The 24,131-nt window shown below is 46.1% G+C and overlaps 1 protein-coding gene across 1 annotated transcript in view; it reads right to left on the bottom strand.

Moving 5' to 3' along the window:
- Positions 1-24,131, bottom strand: part of Fam114a1 (family with sequence similarity 114 member A1) — a 69,702-nt gene that overhangs the window by 4,931 nt on the left and 40,640 nt on the right. Inside the window, exons 7-12 of the mRNA XM_057771916.1 lie at positions 20,802-20,954; positions 14,579-14,702; positions 8,741-8,832; positions 6,827-6,988; positions 5,657-5,796; positions 2,414-2,486 (exon numbers count right to left, since the gene is read on the bottom strand). Of these exons, the coding sequence (XP_057627899.1) occupies positions 2,414-2,486; positions 5,657-5,796; positions 6,827-6,988; positions 8,741-8,832; positions 14,579-14,702; positions 20,802-20,954 (744 nt within the window). The remainder of the gene's footprint in view (positions 1-2,413; positions 2,487-5,656; positions 5,797-6,826; positions 6,989-8,740; positions 8,833-14,578; positions 14,703-20,801; positions 20,955-24,131) is intronic.

Below are 24,131 nucleotides of genomic sequence, written 5' to 3'. Positions count from 1 at the left end.
TGGAGAGCAATACGCACTCATTAGTTCCAAGTTACGAATAATGGCTGTTTTGGAGGACAGAAACAATGACAGATGCGAATGATTCATCACAGCTGCAGACAGGGGCTCTGCTGTGGTGTGGTGGCATCCCTGTAGGCTCCCTTCTGAGATGCAGTAGCTTTCACTGTCTCCAAACAGACAACACATTTGCTGATTTTTGCACCTGAAAATGTCAGTGCGCGTGTTTGTATCTGCACACAACTGTAAGTCCAAGCACGTGCCCACTTGCTGGAAACTTGCTTCAGCCAGTGGAGTCCCTAGCTCAGGCACGGACCTTGACTTGGTAACCCTAGGGCTCATTACCAATGCAGAACCTCCATCCTCAGCTCACATAGACTGACTGAGCGAGAACCTGCATTTGAACGAGGTCTCCAGGTGGTCAATGTCATCGGTAGGGTTTGAGAAGCACTATGTTAGAGTATGATATGGCACAAGGAGAAGAAAACACTGTCACAAACACTACCCACCCCAGGGAAAAGCCTATTTTAACACAAATCATATAAAAACCACAGACACCCCTGGGACACTCAACAGTTGGCTATCTGATGCTTGATGCTGCAGTGGGGAGCCCAGAGACCGACGAAGAGGCCTGGACGCATGTGGTCACCTCTCTGGAACCTGGGTTCCTCAGCTAGTGAACTGCAGAAAGTGAGGAGGTGGAACAGAGGAGGTTGGGGACCTGAATGGGTGAAGTCAGCCCTGTACTGCGGGGTAAACACACGATTCCCACCAAAGACTGTCACCAAGTAACTGGGAGTACAGAGTGTGCTTCATCTCGCCTGCCATGCCAATGGAGTCCACCACCCATCACTCTGCTTACAGACAAGGAGATACCATTGCTGAAAGCCCAAAATTAGATAAGGCCAAGATATGACAAGCAAGCCAGACTCTTGACAGCAGAATGGACTGGCAGCCTGTAGCTCACCCTTTATCAGACTGACTTACGGAAGTGTGGGGACAGATATCCTACTTCTTTTAAGAACTTGCTTTGGACCTAACGTACAGTTACGGCACAGCAGCTGCATAGTCTGTGTGTCACAGTCTTGTCCCCAGCCACTGCTGAGTGACACCATCTGACCCACCCAATGGTCTTTCTGAAGTTCGCACCCAGGGGAAAGGAAAGGGAAAGGAGAAGCATATTCCAGCGGTGTTTCGGACTGTGGGTGAGCTCTATTCTTGGGTCTCCAGGGCTGTGCAGTCTTCCACTGCCTTTCATAAAGCCCCCCATTTATCTGAGGAATTTATAACTCATCCCAGGGGCCTAGAAGAGAGCAGAACCCTGGTGGCAGACTTCCAGGCATCCCCAGAAAACTACATAGCAATCAGATACCCTAACTGAAACCTGTCTCCTGTGTCTCTGGGGAGAGCCAGATCTTGCATCCAGGACTTTAAAAGAGAAGTAGGAAGGTTGAAGAGAAATGGTTTCCACTTGTCTCTTACTACCCTATGAAGACAGGGCTTTAGAATATGAATTTTCTTTCTCCTGCCATGTATATGTGTGTAGCATGGAGGTACATGTGTGTGCACATAGGCATGGAGGCCAGAGGTTGATGCTAGGTCTTCCTCAATCACACTCTTATTTACTGAGACAGGGTCTCTTGCTGAACCTGGAGCTAGTCAATTTGGCTACTCTAGCTAGCCAGCTTGACCTGAGGGAGCCCCTAGTCCCGCCCCACCCCCAGAGCACTGACATTGCAGGTGGGTTCTGGGGATCTGAACTCAGATTCTCAACCTTGCACATCCAAGCCTTTATCTACTAAACTATCTTCCCAGCCCATCTGTCACCTGGGCCAGAAAAGGGACAGAAAAAAGCAACCTGGATATGTAATCAGAAGCCACACATTGAAATAAATGGAGAGTTTTTCAAAGCTATTATCTTGAGAACAGAAACACTTAGATCTTAATTGGCATTTTGTTTTTCTTTTGAAACTCTTATCATATGTAACTTATAATAGAGAGGACAATATGAGTGATAATATTTAAAGTTAATTGTGTTAGTAGCGACTCTTGAGTAGTGAAATCATATATGATAAGCAATGGAAAAAAACCTTCATTTTACACTCTTTCTTTTGATGTATGATCTGATCACTCACCCCATAATTCAGACAGACAGCAGACTGGAGCCGGCAGCCCAGACGGACAGTGGACTGGAACCCACAGCCCAGATGGACAGTGGACTGGAGCCTGCAGCCCAGATGGACGGCAGACTGGAACCCACAGCCCAGATGGAGAAGAACCCTCGGCCTGATTTTAGCAAACAGCATGACACAGCTCTACTTATGGAGTTGTCTCCAAAGGTGTCATATTCCTGACTTCTCTTCACAGCTCCGCTTCCCTAAACAATGCAAGAAAATGGTCCAAACTGTATTCTTACCCCAACAGTGGTTAGAGAATCTGTAAACTTCTTCGATAAGGAGGCTACTTCATTGCACATTGCTGTGGTCAATCTGAAATAAGAACAAAGAGGTTCGGGAGTTTTTCATAAAGTAAAGGAACTTAACCCTTGAGACAATTATTGACATGAATGCTGCCTGACATCAAAAGGACAGCGCCTAAGTCTGAAGTCACTCAACAGAAATGAGCAGTTTTCCTCGACAGTTGTCCACAGGCACTGTTTCCTTTCCAGTTTAATTAAGGAATAATCATCTAATTAGTTTGCCCTCCTTTTAGAATCGAAGCCATGTTCAGGGAAATATCAGGCCTGAGAACCATTTTCATAGGACTGGAAATTCAGGCCAGGTGGCTTTCCTCCAGCATCTGGGTCATTTTAAAATAATGGCTGCTCACCGAGGCACTTAATCACATGTCACCCAGTGACTAACTCAACCTGCCAGGTTACCTGCATGGAACATGCAGCAGTAATCACAGAGAGGGGATTAAAACACAGGTATTTCACACACACGCACACACACGCACACACACACGCATGCACGCACGCACGCGTCCCCACACACATATGCACACACTTTCTGTTGCCAGGGGACAACCCAGGGTCTTGTACTGATGAAGCAAGTGCTCTACCCCTTGCCTGCCCTTTAAGCAGTGTGTCACTGTGTGGTCCAGACTGACCTGCCTTGAATAACCGGAGATCTCCTGCCTCAGCTTACAGAGAGTTGGGGCTATGGGCATGCCCCACCATCCAGCTTCTCTCTGTATCCTGATTACATTTTTACTACATGCCTCAAAATAATGATCCCCTGGAAAATGTGTTTGGGATACCTCAAAATTCGAACTTTACTTTGGCCATTCTACTTCTAAGTCTTTACTCCAAATAAAGCAAGACAGACAAAATTAGTGAGAATGTTTATCCTAACACCACAGATGACAAAAACTGAAAACAATATAATTGCCAAACAACGTGTGTTCTGTCTGATTTTGTCCTAACAATTAGAGCGGGTGATTTAATGGTGATTTAAAGGCTATTAGGAAAACAATAGTTCCATGTTCTCCTAAAGTCAGTGAAGGAGTTTTTCTTTTTTGAAGGGACTCTATCTAAACTGCATATTCAGAGTTTTCTTTGTGTGTATGTAGGTGCATATGCCACATGTTGGGGAGGGAGGTGTGTGTTTACATGTGTGTGGAGGTCAGAGGTCAATATCTGAGCATTCCTTAATCTGCCCAATCTCCCTCCTTCCCGCCCTCTTAATTGCTTGCTTGCTTGCTTGCTTCCTTTTCTTCCTTCCTCCCTCCCTCTCTCCTTCCCTCCCTCCCTTCTTTCCTTCCTTTCTTCCTCCCTTCTTTCCTTCCTTCCTTTCTTTGATTTTTCAAGACAGGGCATCTCTGTGTAGCCCTGCTCATCCTGGAACTCACTCTTTAGACCAGGCTGGTCTCAGAGACCCACCTGCCTCTGCCCCCTAAGTGCTGAGACTAAAGATGTGCAGCAGCACATCCAGCTGGGTCTGATCTTATTTCCTGAGACAAGCTCTCTCATTGAACATGAAAACTCGCAAGTTCAGCTTAAGCCCCAGGGCTCCTCTCTCTCCACTTCTCCAGCTCTGAGACTGCAGGTACCTGCAACTCTTCTGGCTCTTTGTAAGAGGACTGAGGATGAAGTCGGCTCCTCAGGTGAACACAGCAAGTACTTTACTGAATCTGCCCCCTGCCCAGTCCCCCACTCCTCCTGTATGCTGCTGGGGAATAGACCTAGGATCTCCACGTGCTAATCCAGCCCTGTCACTGAACTACAGCCCTGGGCCTAAGCAGTAGGCTGATGGACTCCACGGAGGCATCCATCCATCGGAAATTTGTACGTAGGAAGCATCATGGGCCAGGCCAGGAGACGGCAGAGAACCATGCTGTGTGTTCTTGGGCAGGTGGTGGAAGGGCACTCACTGAACTGACCAGCTTGGGGCCGGTGCAGCTTGAGGAGGTTGGCACAAACAGGGCAGGGGTCAAAAGGTGCTCAGAGCAAGGTCCAGGATTCATGCCCTGGGACTTCTGAGCCTCAGCCCTCTTCCTTCCAATCTGTATGGTGAAGACAGAGCAGTCTCTAGATTCTGTCTTCAGCATTTCAGAGCTTCCTGCTTTGTTGTTCTCTTTTCCTTTCGTATGTTAGAAAGTACACGATCCTATAGAATTATTGCATAAGATATAATTTCTTTCTAAATACATAATTTGCCTTGTCAGATGTAGTAAGATTAGCAAGCTGGGAAGTAATGTGGATAATGTGTGTGTGTGTTTGTGTATGTGTGTGTGTGTCCCAATGTATTTTCTTGGGGGCTACTTGGGCTCCCTTGTTTCAGTAAGAATGGAGGGATATTTGGACATCAGCTAACATTCCATGTCATAATATATAATTATACACATAAAAGTTAATGACTTATTTTTAGCTCTGTTTTTGATTTTCAAGAAGATTCCACACCAACTGTTTTCCAGTGTGCATATATATACATATACATGTATATATTTATGTATAGTGTTTGCATAACACTAGATAAACTAATAATAACAACAACTGCTTACTGAAGAACTTAAACTGAAATGCATGATGCAGGAATGCAGCCTACAGAGAACTGGCTTGCAGCAGTGGCTATCATGTCCAGAAATATAGACTATACAGGGCCCGTAAAGTCTCTAAACCGGTGGTGTGTGTTTGTCTACTTTAGGATATCCTTGCTCTGCTGGTGTGGCATAAAAATAGAATTCCCCTCAATGTTCTGTGCTGAATGATTTAGTGTGCCTTCTTTTTCTTTTTGTCTATTTCAAGACAGGACTTCCCCATGTAGCCCTGGATGTCCTGGAACTCACTCTGCAGACTATACTGGCCTCAAACTCACAGAGACTCACCTGCATCTGCCTCCCGAGTGCCAGGATTAAAGGTGTGCACCACTAACGCCCAGCTTATTATGTCTCCTCTTAAATCTCCTATGTTACATTATTATTATTTACTACTATATAACATATTTCCTAAGGGCATCCTTATCTTTTGAAATGACCATCGAGTAACAGAACAGTTGACATGAAAATCTAAATCTTCAGCTGCTTGGAGTATGTGCATATGTGCATTTGAATGGCATACACGCATGCACACACATGTACACACATGTACACGCACAGACACACACATGTGGGAGCACACACACACAATTTAAAAAGTAAGAATTAAAGTGGCATTTACTTTATCAGAACTTTCGCTTGGTCCTGAGCTGGTTTCTCCTCTTCTTGTCCATGAAGAATTAACTCTGCAACTTTATGAAGTTGCTCAATACAGCGCGCAGTTACTTCAGCAAGACTTTCGATGGATAACATGTACACTTCCTGAAATGAATGCACGCAAGGGAATTATTCACAAAAACAAACCTCTTTCCAAAAATCCCTGTCACCTTACCAAAAAAAAAAAGAGATGCTGCTAAGCACACACTATACTACTGAGCTACCCCCCGCCCCTAGATGATGTGATCCTGTATCCGTATATAACTCAAGGGTGGGGTGATGCTTTAGTCAGTAAAGTGCTTCTGCATGAGCATGAGGACCGGGTATGGATCCTCACCTGCACACCTCTAACCCCAGACTGAAGGATGGAGACAAGCTGATCCCTGGGGGTGATGGGCCATAGCCAACTGGGGGACTCCAGGTTCAGTGTGAGACATGAACTCAAAAGGAAATAAGATGGAGAGTGACTAAAAAGGATGGGAAAAGTCAACCTCTGACCTCCGCACAGAGACAAACGGTGCATACAGTGTGTGTGTGTGTGCGCACACGCGCGCTGCCAGGTCCCCAGGGATAAGACAAGCCTAGTCACACCTGTGTCCTCAACAGAGGCAGGTGGTGAGTGAGGTGTGGAAGGAAAGCTCCTTAGAGAACACGCTTCCTCCGCGTGATCTCCCTTAGTCGCTTGAAAGTTCGAACCCGGCATAGCGAGCAATTAGCGCAGATGACTCTGGAGCACGGGCAGGACATAAAGCATCGCATAGACATTAAACTGCAGCAAAGAAGCCACAGCATGAACGTTTTTAGGGGAAGAAAAGAGCTTCAATTACCTCCTTAGTGAGGGAACATAAAGGAAATTTATAGTAACAAATTTGCATGTAAGATGGAGATTTACTGTAAAGATAAATCAACTATGCTCCGGAAGATCTTGCTGCTTCTAAATTATGAAGTTATGGAGACAAGCTACAAAGTGTGCGGAAGTGTACAGGAAGTTAAGCCGTATGGCGTCTTCGAGTAGGGGAACTCTCACTTTCTAGAAGGCAGGGCACGGTGTGAATGGGAAGTGGCTATACACACCTGAAAAGAAGCTGACATAAAGCAATTATTGATAACTGTGGGTGATGTGGTGTGGATTTACCTCTACAGTCTTAGTTCCTTTTCCCCCCGTTTTGTCTTCTTCGGGTTCTTTGGCTTGCTCTTCCTTTTCTTCCTTCTTCTCTTCTTCCTCTGGTCTTTTGGTCACATCTATTGACACCAGGCTTTGATCCTCTTCTACCCAGTCATGAGCTTTCTTCATGGCCTGCAAAGGCCCCAAACAAACAAGACATTTGCCATGGGAATGGGGAAACCAAGTCATTTCAAGCCGGACCCTCCAGGGTGGATGTGTGGGGCCATTCCTTCAGGGCCTAAGACGGCAACCTCGTTGTTTGTAGAAACTATAGACGAGGGAAAGAGGGTGGAAGGGAAAGTGCACAGAGCATGTTGAAGGGCTCTAGAAGTTTAGAAAGGCCATTTAAGAGATAATTGATTTGTTTTTATTTTACGTGCATTGGTGTCTTGCCTGCATGTATGTCTGTGTGAGGGCTTCAGATCTTGAAGTTACAGACAGCAGTGAGCTGCCATGTGGGTGCTGGGAATTGAACCTGGGTCCTTTGTAAGAGCAGTCAGTACTCTTACCCTCTGAGCCCATCGCTCCAGATCCTAAAGAGAATCTTTTAAAATGATATTCAGATGAGAATAAAAAGAACAGACAGGCTGTACCATGTACGGTGTAGTCTTCGTGTTTCATGGCCAGCGACAGAAGACGAGCTGCAGCTTTTCTTGTAGGCATTAGAAATTAGTAAAGGGTCATGGCTACAGCGAATTTCCTCATGTAGTGGTTTTTCTAATCATCTCAGAACCGATAATGTATAGTGATGGAAGGAAGAACCATGGCTTTGCTCCTTCTGACTCAGGGCGGGCCCTCCAACCCCTACCAGGAGTGCAGCATAAACAACCCCTGACCCACAAAATCGTGGCGATTTGGAAGCTGCAGAAACCATTTCCCTGGTCCGGTCTGTGGCTTCCTGAATTCAGAGAAAGTTCAGCCTCATGCAGGACTCATCAGATCCTTCACACGGTTTGCTTAAGTAGACACTGTCACTCATCTGACGCTGAACTACTTACCGTAAAGCCTATGCGTCCAAGCTTAACAGGTCAGAATGTTGGGGGGCGGGAATTTAAGAGCTAGGAGATTAGGGGAGAGGCATCCTAAAACATCCTCTTTTGGGAATAAAGGCTGACCCACGCAACTGAGAAATCCCCACGCTCCTCTCCCACCAGTGCTGCAAGGAGACGAACGAGGCGATTTCCCAGTGTTCAAGTCCCTGAGCTGCCGGATCAGGGACCCCTAACAGAGAGAAAGAAATTACCCATCTGCCACCTCTATACCTCATTCTGCCCTTTCTTCACGCATTGGGATAGGTGAGTGGCTATACAAACCTCTGCTAGATAAGGTAAGAGAAAAGGAGAGAAAAAACCATTTAATGTTCAGTGTCTTCATAGGAAACCCCACAGCAAGACTCTGTACTAACTTGCAAAATGCACTGTGGTGTTAAAGGAAACTGGACCGCCAAAGCTGGACCGTCCTAAGACAGTTCTAGCAGCAGCAGCAGCCCCGGTGGGAGGAGAGGTATGACTCTCAACTCTCAAAACTGGCCTCTCTCTTTAAGAGGCAGGGCAAAGAGTAGAGTCTGGAAAAGGCCCCTGGTGATTCCCCTCCACCTCACTTTGAAGATAACCGGCTTCTGACAGAAATTTCTATTTCACTGTGAGAGATTAACTGACTTTTTCAAGGTCACAGATAATCACTAGTAAAATTACAGAAGGCAGGTCCCAGAATTCCCGCAGACATCACGTTGCCCCTTAGATACTAATTACCGACCTCAGACTCCTCTCCTTCGGCGGTGCCATAGGGGTTTGGTGTTTTTCCATTTCTGTGGAATCTTACAACTGAGACCCTACCTCCCCAAGTCCCTTCAAAACCAAAGGCACAGAATGGGTTGTTTCTGACCTTATTGAGTTTGTCAGGTGTGGCGGCGACGTGTAATTCGAACAGGAGTTCGGTAAGCATACTAGCAAATTCTTCGCCCTTTTCTTCTAGGCCTAGAAATAGAACATGACAGAAGTAAGGAGCGTGACTTATTTATTTTTCATCCTTCAGAATGTGGCAGCTCTCCTGACTTTGCAGCCTGTACGTGGGGTAGACTAAGGAGAGGCAGTGGCAGTGTGCCTTGGGGCTGCCTGGGAAGATGGATGTCACGTCTTCAATTGGTGAGCACAGCAGGGAAGCGGCAGGCTGCCTGAAGAGGGCTGCCAAGGCCTAGCTGCAGGCCTCTGGCACAAGGGCACCCCTAGGCTGGCTCAGACACCACAGAGGGTAGGGAGAGGCCTTGCGCGTTTTGGGACCACAGCTCTAGTGGCCCATAGCTAGTTGGTAAAAGAATAAGAGGACAGATAGAAGCACGACCCATGTCAGGCCTGAGAGGCCTGGTGTCCAGAGTGTTGCTAGGCTTCAGGCTGTGACTCTGATAATGCCCAGGGTGCCCTGCTGAGGAAGGGCTGCAGGGCTGAGTGAGCAGAATTCTCAGTTGGGTGTGTACATCATGTAACATCCTCTCTCTGGAGAAATTTCCCAAGGTTCCCTAGGATACCTGAGAGGCATTCTAATACTTTTTAATAATCTATTTTATCAGACTGGAAGCTACCTAAGGACAGAGAGGAATTTAACTCATTCCTAACCCAGTGACTGGAACATAGTACCTGGTAAAGAAAATATCACCTTGATGATACAGTATTTACCATATGTCTACAATACAATAATCACATGATATTTGTTATATAGTATAGTCATATATCATGAAATGAAAATAGATATTCCTGGTAGGAAAATTCAACAAAGAACTTTAAAAGTTGCAGTGTCCTTCTCTCCTTTGTGACTTCAAGACAAAGCTATCTTAAACCTTCAGGCAGTTGCTGAAGTACAGACTCTGGTTTCGCAGCTCCCTTGGGGGGAGAATAAAAGTAATCTGGTCTGATGGTACGTGTGCAAAGCCCTCCGTGAGTGCACCCAGGCTCATGCCAGAACCCAGGCGTACCTTTGGGGAAGGCTAAGGCATGCAAGAAACACTGTACCTCACACTTGCCTGGATACGCTAGTTTCAGCTTTATAGAAAAATGGTTAATAGGCAGCTCATAAAGATAGCCAGGGCGGCCTGTGGGTCTGCTCAAAATGTGTGTCGTTGATCTGTTTATTATGATCTATATTCTCACAAGGGAGACAGGTCAATAAACAAATGGATAAACAAAACATTTATGTCAAGTGGTGAATTTTATGGAGAAGTATAAACCGTGGGAGAAGGATGGGGTGGCTATAACTTAGGAACTTTAAAATATTTATTTATTTATTTATTTTATTATTATTATTATTTAGCAAGAGCTTTACTCTGAATGTTTGTGAGTCCCTAGAACTCGTGTTGAGTAATATTATGAGCAGCCGGGGCTTTAGGTCATGGCACCACGGCATTCTCGGGAATAATTAGTGTCCTTTGAAAAAGTCCCCAGGGAGCTGGCTGGCCTGTGCCCCCATGGAAGGACATAGCTAGAGGACCCCGCCTGTGGCCCAGAGATGGACCCCGCCTAGACACCAGATCTGCTAGCACCTGATCTTAGAAATCCATCTAAACCATGAGAAAAAGTCCCTGCTGTTTATGAGGCACACTGTGGCGCTTGCTGTGGGGGCCTGAACAGAAAAGGGGAGGAAGGAAGGAGGGAAGCTATGAAGAACGGACACACCCTTAGAAGCTGGACAGTCCTGAAACGTTTTTGTTCTGATTAAGCGTCAATTCCTGCCAAATACATTTAGTGTTTGTGTGTTCCTGTCAGTGTGGTACATAAGAACTCATTCACCCGAATTTTCCAGTTTTGCGAACAGTTCAACATTGTTGTGTTTGGTTCATATGGTAACTAAAAAGTGAAAGATAGAATTGGTGCAGCCACCACCTGACAGCCTCAGAGGTAAGGGGAGACACAGCCTTGCAGCCTGGCAGTGGCAGGGAATGTGCCTGTCAAAGTTCAGGGGACACTAAGGAGGCCAGAGGTGAGGTGTGTGACCTGGGGGTAGACAGAGCCTCAGGATGAGGCAAGGAGGGGAAAACTCTTTAGCCAGGAAGGGAAGTGCTCCTCTGCACTGTGGTTCTCAGAGCAGGAGTGTGGATGCCTGAAGAGACTCCATTAGCCAAGGAGCGGAGGTGGGAAGGGAGGGTGAGAAGGAGGAGGAAGGAGAGAGAGGAAGGAAGGGAGATTCCACCAGACTGCCTCAGCTTACCACTTCCTGTCCCCCCATGCCCCACACCCCATTAGCTGGGGATAATCAAACTCACTCTTAGTCCTTTTGTAAATTTTATTTTGTACTTTTGGAGAGTTACTCATGCTAAGCAAGCATCCTGGCACTGCATTATGAGAATCCCATCCTTCCCACTTTAGTTACTATAAGAGCCAAACGCAACATTGTTGAGTTGTTTTGGAAAAATGGAAACCATGTCCACTGACATGGACACACAAGGTTAAATACATTTGGTGGGAATCCACAGTAAATCAAAACACAAGTACTTAAGGTGGGTCCAGCTTTTAAATGTGCGTCAATTCTACTGGACATATACCAGTAACTTTTAGCATGTATCTCAGAGGGAAAAAAAATCACCAGAAATAAATAGATAAAAGCAGATGAAAATAAATGTTGCCACGAAGACTATTACTGCTATTCTCGGCCTGTATACATGGCCAAGAGAACTTCCCCAAGGCAATAAAAACAGAAAATGGACTTTTAAATTCTCCTCAGAGTCATGGTAAAGCAAATTAGAGAGCCATGCCGTTTGATGAGCCTGCACTGTGCCGGAAAGACAGGCGTGCAAACCATGAGCCAGTGTTATTTAGTGTGCAGGAGCCCAATATTAAATATATCTAGAAGATGACAGTTTATTATTATACTTCCTGAGACTACCAAATAAATTATTTAGTTGTTAGAGGCTTTTAGGAATATAAGTGCATTTATAAGAACAAAAAAATCACAACAACAACAACAAAAGGAACCTGATGAAAATGCTTAGATTTCTGCCAGAATTTTGCTGTTGGAATTTTTTTCACATTCCGCTGATAAAATTCCTTTCCCGTGTGTTTGGGTAACCCCTCCACCCTCCGGATTTTGGGTAACCCCTCCACCCTCCGGATTTTGGGTAACCCCTCCACCCTCCGGATTTTGGGTAACCCCTCCACCCTCCCGGAGCTGCCACACACCACGGGGTGGGGTTGGTTCTACAACAACACCTCTGGTATTCTCTCCCAGAGCCTCATTAAGAGTCTAAATGACATTTATTTATTAAATTAAGTTAATGAAAATTAATAGTGTTTTGATCATCTGGAGATGCCCTTTAGGGAAAATGGATCTATTACAGGAGCTAATAGGCTTTTGTCATGGAAAGAGAGACAAATTTACCATCTCTCCACCTTCCAGCCCCCAATTTTCTCAAAATATGACATTTAGCACTTCGGTGTGTGTGCGTGCGCATGTGTGCATGTGCGTGTTTGCGTGTCTGTGTGTGAAATCCAAAAACCTCAATTTACAGAATGAGGCTCTGTATTATGAAAACGTACCACGTTGCCTGTGGCGACATTTTCTTTCAGCAGTACAGACTCAAGTCTCCTCTCTAAGGAGCGGCACCGAAGAGAAGCGGTGTGATTTCACTCTGTTAGCAACGTATCTGATGTCTATGAGAACATGGAGTTGTGGGTGTGCATGTGTGTGTGTGTTCATGTGTCCCCGTGTGGGTGTGGATGCATCTGTGGCTGTGGCTATGTGCTTGCAGCATGCCTAGAGAGGCTGGAGGACAACACTGGTTCATTCCTCAGGGGTCTTTCCCATGTTGCTGGAGTCCAGGTCTCTCACTGACCAGGAACTTCACGGAAGAGGGAGAGGCCAGACTAGCTGGCCCACAACCTTGCTTCTGCCACCTCTTCCCGGCTGAGATTACAGGAGTATGTCACCGATTTTGGCAAGCACTCTATTGGCTGAGCCCTCTTCTCAGCTCTGGGGCCCATTTTAAAAAATCTTTTCTGAATGTCACGCCAGCAGAATCAAGATCTAATTCAGTATCATGAGCTTGAAGAAGAGCCTGATTGGGGTGATGGTTAGGGCTGGAAAGGGGCATCTATAGGTTTATCTTGGGTCCCCAAAGCCTTTGTGTTTGAGCTTTGGTTAAAGGCATATAATACTGCATCTGGTAACAAAACGTTTCCGTGACTTGACGGTGACAGTGTGAATGCGTATTGTCACCACTCTGCATGGTAGGGCATGACAGGTTCAATGATGGATAAAAGCTGCAGCTTACTCTGACTCCCCAGTCTCCCTGGTATTGTGTTGACACACTGCACAGCAAAAACACCAGCCAACGTATTTGAGCAGTTCTGTATGCCAAGATCCGTAGCGTATGTTTTTATGTATGTATTACTCTGAACCCTTCCGACAGCTCCTGGACTACGCAGCACTGTCTCTAGGATGTAGTAGAGATATATTCTCCTTTCATCAGAGCCAGGGGACTTGTTCAAGAAGTTACTGAAAAGGTTTCCAGTGGGATTTTCTATTGCTCCTAGAAGCAGCTAACCTTGTATCTGCGGTTGTTCTGACCATTGGCACAAACTCCAGGAAGCCCCTGTGGTATGGTGCCTATAACTGTCATATCCCTAGGAAGGCACCCTGTATACAGCAAATACTTGACTCTATTCCTCTCCCAAGTGGATGACCAGTGTGGTAACTGGTAATGGCCAACTTTGAGATTCTTTTCTCTTCTTAAAAGAAGCCTTGCTTCTCTTATATAGGCTCTGGATGCTGGTGGGTTCAGGTCACTTCTGAGGGGTGTGGGGGAGTGAATGAGAATGGCCTCATAGGCTCATATATTTGAATGCTGTCTCCAGTTGATGGACTGTTTAGGACAGATTAGGAGGTGTGGCCTTGTTGGAGGAGGTGTGTCACTGGGAGGGGGCTTTGAGGTTTCAAAGGTCCTTGCTAGATGTAAGTTCTTAGCTACTGCTCCCACTCCATGCCTGTCTGCTTGCCTCCACATTCGCCACCATAGTAGTCATGGACCAATCGTCTGAAACTGTAGTTAAATGCCTTCTTTTATAAACCGCCTTCACCATGGTGTCTCTTCATGGCAATAGAAAAGCAACTAAGACAAGGGGGAAGGCTGTCGAGATGTGTATACCTCACTCACTCACTCCGTGACCTTCAACTTGAAACACCTCATTCTGGGGCACTTGGAGAAATGGCACAACCACGGGCAGAACTGTAATTCTTGTGTGGTGCCGGGAACTGAACTGGGGTTCTCATGCGGCTAGGCACTGTTGTGTTGCTAGGCTACCAGCCTCCTACACCAGAACTGTACTATTCAGATCTCCACGTCCCATGTATTCACACGGGCCACATGTAAATGCACAACTCCTCCACACAGGGATGCAAAGGAATAACAAAGTTATCAAGACTTATGCACCATGGTCATCAGCCGCAGCTGACAACATCAACACGCAGAATTAGAAGTGCAATGTCCACGGTAGTCAGTTAGGCCTCGCCAACTGCGCTCTCGTCATTTAACTTTGGGCTGGTGACGAGCCAGGAACCATGCAGAGAAAGGGGCTCCTGCTCAGCAAAGAGAGGACTATACTGTGACCAGTCTAGGTACCCACAACAGCTGCACAGGGCATTCAAGATGAGCACTGGAATTAAGTAAACCCCAGTTCAAAGGGCTGTTTCTCAGCAACTGCGTCCCATGGGTTTATCTTGCTGTTTACGTCTCTTTACCTTGTTCTTCTGGACTTGCTTCACTCTCTGATTCTTTGGCTACAAAGATGTCTTTGATAGAAATTAGGTCATTTTTCAAGAGTTCTAGCTTCTCTCCATCCAGCGATGCTAAAAATGACTGGACCTGGAAAAAAAAATGATCATCTTAAGTGTCATCGTTTCTTCTCGTGAACACAGACTAGGTTGGCCTCGAACTCACAGAGATCCACCCACCTCTCTCAGTTTTCCCAAGACTGAAGTGAGAGAACAGCAGTGTGGGAGGTAAGGGAAAGTTGGCTCTATGCCCACCCGTTCAGAGCATCGGCTCCCTGGGCCTCAGGCTTTTCATTCTTTTGCTATTCCTGTTACATCTCAGTATATATTCCAGACTGGCCTTGGACTGACTTTAAGGTCCAGGCTGGTCTTGAACTTGAGCTCCTCTTGCCTCAGCTTCTGAATTACTGTTATAGAAACAAGTTGCAACGCAGGACTAATTACCTCGCTCCTAAAGCAGGACCCGCATTTCCTTATGGTCCCTTGTGCGGTAAAGAACAAATATGAAGCAAATGGCGCTGGTCAATGAGGGTGGGAACCATTTATCATAGTGGTTAAAACACATTTTGACCTCCAGACAGCTCAAATATCAGTTCCTCACTCACTAATTGTTGACCCTGTATAATTTATATTCCTATGCCTTGGCTCTCTCTATGAAGTAGGGGCTGTTTATATCTATCTTACAAGGTCACCTTGATCATTAAAGCAAAAGAACTGGCTTAAAACCTATGATGCTCAATAAATGAAATATCAAACACACACACACATAGCTACATAAGTACTTATTAGACAAGACTTACCCTAAGTTTACCAAAATGCCCAAGATACTTTTTCCTTTCTGAGTGCTAAGAGTCTAGAGCAGTTTCTCAAACTGTGGGCCGTGTATCAGATATCCTGAATATCAGATATTGACATTACGATTCCTAACAGTCACAGAATTACAGTTAGGAAGCAGCAGTGGAATAATTATATGGTTGAGGGCCAGCACAACCTGAGGAGCTGTATTAAAGGGTTACAGCATCAGGAAGGCCGAAAACCACTGCTGTGGAGGAAGGAAGAAACCCAAATCAACGGTTTCAGCCTGAATAGATGTGGGGGAAGGGCACAGCAGGGTCACTCTGCCTTAGGGAAGCTAAGGAGCTGGGCAAGGAGAGCTTGGGAGAGAACTGACCTCACCCCTGCTCCCCTTCGGAGTCTCTTTTGACAGTACCCTCTGTGCACACTTCAAAACAAGTACAGATGGCCAGCCATCCTCTGAAGACTAATTTGAATTTCTAGATTGGTCACGGGGCATGAAATATCATATTAGAAAATGAGGTAAGGCTGTAAGTTTTTATTTTTTCATTTTGCAAGTCAGATGCTGGAGGGAGCATCCGCAGAGGAGCTCAGTCCGCCCTGGGTTAGGTTGCAATGTTCATGGGGCAGTAGATCAACACACCAGGGTAAGAGTCAGGCAGGGCATCCAGGCTGACAGACTCCATTTTCCTGAGTGCTTAAGCACATCACTGGGTGCCTGCCCAAGGCTCTGGAGGACACTTGGCAGAAAATCAACAGGAAGCCCATTAGCCCTGCAGTTCGGCAGGTAGCAGCAAATGTGCCCCGCTCTGTGGCTCCTGGCCAGTCCTTCTGGCCTTGGCCTTCTGAGAGCCTGGCTTTTATTATGTTCTCTTTCTCCATTGGGCCACAGTGATGTGCACTGAATTGTAGTTGGATTCAAGAATAAATAATAAATAATCATGCATTCTTCAATACTAAAGGAATGCTGACTGACTGCTTGGTACTATGTAGAGTATTGTTCAGGTCACACGAGGGTACACAGGGTGTCCATGAAAAGAAAAAAATGCAACTGAGTGTAATGGAAACAAAATGATTTATTTTTCACATTTATTATGTATCACACTGCCAGGTCTGGCTTAGAACCAATCTGATCCTATTTAATACTGTGTGTGTATATGATGAAGGTGTGATATGTGTGTGCACAATGAAGGTGTGGTGTGTGTGTGTGTGTGCACGATGATGTGTGTGCATGATGACGGTGTGGTGTGTGTGTGCACAATGACAGTGTGGTGTGTGTGTGTGCATGATGACGGTGTGGTGTGTGTGTACACGATGATGGTGTGGTGTGTGTGTACATGATGACGGTGTGGTGTGGGTGTGCACAATGACAGTGTGGTGTGTGTGCGTGCACGATGACAGTGTATGTGTACATGACGGTGTGGTGTGTGTGTGCATGATGATGGTGTGATGTGTGTACATGATGATGGTGTGGTGTATGTGTACATGATGATGGTGTGGTGTGGGTGTGCATGATGATGGTGTGGTGTTGTGTTGTGCACGATGAAGGTGCAGTGTGTGTGTGCACGATGACTGTGTGTGTGTGCACGATGACGATGTGTGTGCATGAAGACCAGTGTGGTGTGGGTGTGCATGATGAAAGTGTGGTGTGTGTGCACAATGACAGTGTGTGTGTGCATGATGATGTGGTGTGTGTGTGCACGATGACGATGTGTGTGCATGAAGACCAGTGTGGTGTAGGTGTGCACGGACTGTTACGTTGTTATGTGGGTGTTAAGGTCTGACCCCCAGTCCTCATGATTACGTAGCAGGTACTTTTAACCACTGAGCCCTCTCTCCAGCACCAATTCTTCCTGCCTTCCTTTTTCCTTGCTGTGCCTGAGTCTCAGTCAATGAAATAACAGTGGACGTAATGAGCGTCCTTTCTTATCCACAGCTTTCAAATGGCAGCGTCCTCTCTACTTCCTCGGGTTGACGGGACTCAGAAGACCATAAAGCACTAGAGAATGGTGCCATCCAATACTCCTTTTAAACTTGGACACAGGAGAGTCCACAGGACACACAGGATGCTTCCTCTTCCAGAGTGCCCTCCAGGTTACTGAGAGGGTCTCTTTCCTGAGCTGTGTTGAGGCAGTGTGAACCCGGGTGATGACTAGAAGCGGGTGCTTGCAAGGGGATGTGGGTGGAGTTGGAACAATGGTATCTCCCTTACCCATGCACAGCAGTTTGAGGCAAAAGACAGTTGGAGCCTTAGACACGTAAGGTTGCCAGGTAAACATAGGCAACTCAGTTAAATTGTGTTTCAGACACGCAATGATTATTTTCTTAGTGTGTCTCAAATAATTTGTAGGATGTATTTATTGAGAGTTCAATTTTAGGGAGTCATCCTGTGAGGTTTTTTCCTACTGTCTGTTTTCGAGGTGGTTGAGACTTGAACTCAGGACCCTTCATATGCTAGGTAAGCCTTTTACCTCCCTCCAAACTACAAAGGCCTGAAGTCCTTTTCTTATTTACTTTATTTCTCACATGTTTAGTGTGTGCATGTGTGTGTCTGTGTGCGCACATAAAGGGCAGAGATTTTCTCCCTCTGCTCCGTGGGTGCCAGGGATCAAACTCAGGTCACAGTCTTGGCAGCAAGTGCTTGCACCAGATGTGCCATCTTGCTGGCCCTTATTTTTAAGTTTAGACTGAATTTAAATAATTTCTTTCAGCGCTAGGAACTGAACACAGGACCCTGTGCATTATCTATCCCTGAGCTTTATCCTCCGTCATTTTAAAATTTCTTTTCATCCACTTTTTAATCTGAGACAGAGTCTCCTTAGGTTGTCAAGGTTGGCCTTGAACTCATGCTGTAACCCAGACAATCCTCGAACTTGAAGCCAATCTGCCTCAGGCTCCTCAATGGCTGGGATTCAGGCCCATGTCACCATGCTTGTATCTATGGGGCACAGCGTGGTGACTGACATGTGTACACACTGGGTGCATCATGCCAGTGAACGTATCTATGAAACATTGCCTCACACCATTTTTGTGGTGAGAATGTTTCAAGTTTATGCTTTTAGCAATTTTGAATATGTACATTTCCATCACCCACAGTCACCGTGCTATAAATACATCTCTGGTAGCCACAGTGTGTCATTAGCTGTGCCTGAAGACCTCAATAAGGGCTTCCGCTTGTATTCCTGTTGAGGGCCTGTGTCCTTTAATCTAACCCCTGAGTACAGGAAGCTGCCTGCTGACCAGGTTCTCCGTTCTGGGCTGTCACAGGAGTGAAAATGACTTCTGCTGGTTTTCACATAGATTTGTAAGACTGCTTATGACAGCAGCACTCAGAACTTTTTACAAGTTCTGCATTTCTCCCTGAATGTCACAGAAAGCTCCAGGCTGGGGAAAGAAAGCAAAGCTTATGGAAACAATGCACAAAGGGAAGGAAGATATGGACCCCTCTAGGATGTTCCCCAAAGGTCCCTGAGTTGAAGGCTTGCTCCCTAGCTTGGAGTTACTGGAAGGTGGTAGAGCCTTTGTGGGTGGGGGTAGGGAGAGATGTTAGGTCACTGGAGACCTATCCTTGGAGGGGGCTGTGAGGTCTTGGCCTCTTCCTCTCTTTTGCTTCCTGGGCCTGAGTGAGTGGGTCATTCCACTCTCTTGTGCTGTCTCGCTGTATGGCCCAGAGCAACGTAGCCAACTCCTCATGGATGGGACCTTATGAAGTTCACACCTGTAATCTCAGCACTCAAGAGGCTGAGGCAGGAGGATTGTTTGAAGAACCCAAGGGCTGCTTTGCAATTGAGGTCTGTGATGGAACCAACCAGAATGCAACCTCTCTATTATTGTCAGGGTAGGGGCCAGTCTCCTGTAATGTTGTAAATAATAACAACAACAGATATTTACAGCATCAGAGCGCATGTGAAATACAAAGCTGTCAACACTATGTTTACTCAAACCCGTGGGTGCGCTAAGCAGCCGCTAGCATTTACTGAGCACCTTATTTGTACCAGGCTTGCTGCTACGAGCTCTTTTGCACGCTATCTCACGGAATCCCTTTAGAAATCCTGGCAAGGCGGGTTTTACCATCATTGTCATGTCAAGCAGATTGCAATAAGAGAGGTCCAGATTCCCACAGCCTCAAATTGATGCATAATAGCATAAAGGCTGATTCCAGACTCAGCTTTCACGGGGAGAATTTTGTGCTTTGGTGGGAAATTGCATTTTTATTTTTACCGGATTATGAGATTCTGAATGTAGGGAGCAATTTTACAACCGTGCAAATTGTGGAAGGCTGATGGCAGTGCAAAGCAAAGCCGTCTCTCTGCAGACACGCAGCCAGATTTTAGGTGAGTTTTGCAGGCGGAGGGCAAGCTGCCTCCCCCCGCCCCCTCCCCCTTTGGCAAACTTGGGTCTATTTGCAACTATGATTCAACATTCTTTTTCTGGTTTTCTCTACAGCTGGCCAGAACACCTGCCTATTTTCTTCATTTAATTAATGAGCTAAATAAGATCTTTATTAGGTGCTTATTTTGTATCAGTATGAGTCATGATTTTCATCGTTTTGTTTCATTTTTTTAAAAAAAATTATCCTTCAACAGTGTTTTGCTTGCTCGCTTGCTTTTTTAAAATAGTTTAATTTTTAAACTCTATTTGTGTGTGCACACGGAGGCCAGAGGACAGCCTGGGCGTGAATCAGTTCCCCGTCCACCTTGGGCGTCCTGGAGATTGAACTCGGGTAGTCAGGCTTGGCAGCACGTGCCTTTGCCCATGGAGCCATCCCGCTAGCACGGTTGGCTTCTTTCCTGAGACAGAGTCTCACGTAGCCTAGCCTTGCCTCCAATCCACAGTGAATCATCTTCCTGGCGTCATATGGGAGAGTATGAATGTATACTGTCTGTTTGGTGATCTAGGCTTCATAGGTTTCTCAGTGGGAGCATTTTCAAATAGGTCCTGGAGGGATGGCTTTGTCTTTTTTTGACCCAGATATTCTGATGAAGGTGACCAAATAAGTAACACTGAACTCATGAAAGAACACACACTTAAGGTCCACAGTCTAACAGAAACACAAGCCGTTCCGTCTTCACTGGGTAGAATAAAGGCACAGGCTGGTGAGGGATCTCTGATCGGGGAATGAGATCACCAAAAAGAGGGCCTGGCAGGCAAGTTTAAGAGCAGCCTTTTCTGCCCTGAAGAAGAGTAGTAAGGACTCTTGATTTGCTGAGCCTTCTGGGCTAGGTGGAATAACAGGTGAGCACAGGGCAGAGAGGAAACCATAAGCATCTAGAGGGGACATCAAACTGGACAGCACGTGAGACCTCAGCATAAGTCACGAGGTGAGAAAACATGTTGTTTTGCTAAGGAAACGCATCACCCAATAAGGCTGTTCAAATGACCCATGTGGATGTACCTTGCTCTCACTCTCATTGGACAGAATTTCCAAGGCTTCCAGGTGTGACAAACCTTGATATTCATCAAAAAGCAACCCGTAGTGTGCAGTCCTCTCCACTGTGAGCTGCTGGGCCAGCCTCTGCTTCTCCTTCTCCTTGGCCTCTCTCAGCATCTGCAGAGACACAATGGTCATGTACTAGACAGCTCCTTCCACGCTGCCTTCCTGTGCAAGATACAGAGGTGGTGGGGAAGATGGACATTATCTGAAAACAATCACCTTTATCACTTGGAATTTCTCAAAATGATTCTTTGTGAGTAGGTGGTAGTGGGTTCTCCCTCATGACCTCACTAGCTTTGGGTGAGTGGTTTGGTTTCCAGTACTAGGTATAATTTCCCTATTGTTGAGAGGACATTGGGTGCAATTAGAAAGCTGTTGGTTACTGCCTAGGTATCTGTGCCACTATTACACCCTTCCCCATGCTGGTCATTGCTTTAGTTCATGGGCATCAGAACTGGCTAGGACTATGGGTGGCTCTTGTTCCTTGGAGGCTTGCATGGTGCCTTCTGTGACCATAAAAAACTAGTCCTCAGGGAGGAGGTTTTCAGGTTCCCCATGAAGTCTCATCACCATGGCTACCGAAACAAGACATGAACAAAGACAACACCAATGGATATGCTAATGTGAAGGGGGAAGCTAGTGGGGCCTCAACCTATGCAAAAACCTATAGGCAACTAAGAAGTGCTGAGAGAAATAGTCTTCCCCAGGGAAGGGCCCCCAAGTATCCCAAACTGAATGGTCAGCCTGAAAACATATACATATATGTAACTTTATACAGACTAAGCAGGTTGTGTTTATATGCTTCAAAATTATACACACGCACACATTACAGCAATTAAGGAAATACACACACACACACACACACACACGTTAAGGGAATAGAGGCCACGAATTTGAGAGAGAGTAAGGGGCCCATGGAAAGGGTTGGAGAGAGGAAAAGGAGGGGGGAAGACAATGTAATTATATTTTATTTAAAATATACATTTTAAAAGAATGGCAAATAGATACACGATTGATACTGTTTACTAATATTTACCTATTCTGTTTCATTTCTCCTCTGAGCCAAGCAAAGCAAGCCTCCATGCCTAGGAGTAAGAGCAAAAGGAAGCACACAGGGGCTTCTGCGCACTGAGGTTTTCCCCACATGTGGTTGATTCTTTTTCTCAAGTGTCCACATTTTCTATACTGACAGTTTTCGGTGCACTGGACGTATAAAGGAGGAAATGACTACTCCAAGGGATGGCTGAGGAGAAGGGGTTTATTGTAGACAGGAGAGAGAGAGAACTGCCAGAGGCAGTGGACGAGCCCAGAGTCGGGAGAGGGAGTAACAGACAAACATGGCCGGCTGGTAGACTGAATGCAGCCATGACAGGAGAGAGACGGGGAGAGCGAGGGAGGAAGGAAAGAGAGACAGCAAAGAGGAGAGAGAGAGAGAGAGAGAGAGAGAGAGAGAGAGAGAGAGAGAGAGAGAGCAAGAAAGAGAAAGCAAAGAGCAAAAAGAGCCTGGCAGAAATGGAGAAATGTCAGGGTTATACAGGAATGAGAAGCTGGAGGAAGGGGAGCTGGGGTGAGAAGAGCTAAGAGGAGCCACAGGTACTGAGTGTGCCTGGAGGCCAGCATGCACTTTGGTATGCCAACAGCACCATAGTTAGCCTGACACTGAGAAATGCCAATTCTTTGCTATCTTACTGAGAATTCTGTTCCCAGGCAGATTTCAAAACAGAAAGAAGCTGGCCTGAGTTTCCTGTTACATTTAAAAAAAAATTTTCCAAAAAAACCAAAAACCAAAAAACCAAACCAAACCAAAACAAAACAAAAAAACCAAGCTGGGCGGTGGTGGCACATGCCTTTAATCCCAGCACTCGGGAGACAGAGGCAGGCGGATCTCTGGGAGTTCGAGGCCAGCCTGGTCTACAAGAGCTAGTTCCGGGACAGGCACCAAAGCTACAGAGAAACCCTGTCTCGAAAAACCAAAAAAAAAAAAAAAAAAAAAAAAAAAAAAAAAAAAAAAAAAAATTTCCACAAAGGAAGCATGAGGCATCTTCAATGAAAGGGGTTAACAAATGAACCCTGAATAGAAATCGGCTTATAGATGTTTGGGCAGAATTTCCATTCACATTAATAACTTCTGTCTTTCCTTCCTCAACTTCTTTCTTCTTTCCTCTCCTCTCCCTTCACTTCCCTTCCTCTTCCCTCCTATCACCGACATTTACAGTGTTGGGGATGGAACCTGGGCCTTGTGCATGCTAAGAAAGAGACACCCCCAACTCCTCCAGTTATTTTATTGTTTAAATACAAGGACGACAGAATGGAGGCTATCCATTATTAACAATATTCTGCACTTGCTTGCTTTGGTGCTAAGCATCTTTTATTTGATTTCTCATTAAGTTTACAAGGACATTAGGTTTATGGAGTCCTTTAATATCTGCAGAGAGCCCCATAAATACACGGGCCAAGGCCACAAGGTCACAGGGGGAAGATCATCCAGGAATAGAGGCTGGTGTTTATTATGTGCCAATAAAACAGGCAGCCTCATTTTCCTTTTGGGTTCTTAAGGTTGTTAGCCAAGAACTCGCTAGGCCGTGGAAGGAATTCTCTCTCCTGTCTCTCTTGAGGACTAAATTAGTAAGGTTCTGACTGTTAAGGTTTTCAAAATAACCCAGTGAAGCCATCACTGGGAAGGTTTAACACTTGTAATAAATCTCAGCAGCGGCCCTGACCTCAGAGCATTAGCGTTTGGGGTAGGGGTCGTCTTATTGGCATTAGCTGACAATACCCAGAGGACCCATACCATCCCCAAGCTCCTTAAGCTGTGTGGAATCTGGCACACTTCCACCCAGTCTTCCCTTTGGTCCTCCTTCACTGGGGATATGACAGGAACCTGCTCTGATGGTCCTCCTAGGCCCCATTGGTCCTCCTTCACTGGGCTCTGATGTGAACCTGCTCTGATGGTCCTCCCAGGCGCCATTGGTCCTCCTTCACTGGGGATCTGACAGGAACCTGCTCTGATGGTCCTCCTAGGCCCCATTGGTCCTCCTTCACTGGGCTCTGATGTGAACCTGCTCTGATGGTCCTCCCAGACCCCATTGGTCCTCCTTCACTGGGGATCTGACAGGAACCTGCTCTGATGGTCCTCCCAGGCCCCATTGGTCCTCCTTCACTGGGGATCTGACAGGAACCTGCTCTCATGGTCCTCCCAGGCCTCCGAAGCTTCCTGCCTGTTTTCTCTCAGATAGTAACTCCCTGAACATCTCAGCTCACCTCACGATCTACTCTGTGAGGAACAAGAGT

Source organism: Chionomys nivalis, chromosome 6 (assembly GCF_950005125.1).
Source record: "Chionomys nivalis chromosome 6, mChiNiv1.1, whole genome shotgun sequence".
NCBI classification, from domain to species: domain Eukaryota; kingdom Metazoa; phylum Chordata; class Mammalia; order Rodentia; family Cricetidae; genus Chionomys; species Chionomys nivalis.
Note: the sequence above shows the minus strand (reverse complement) of the source record. Positions and strands in the feature narration are given on the sequence as shown.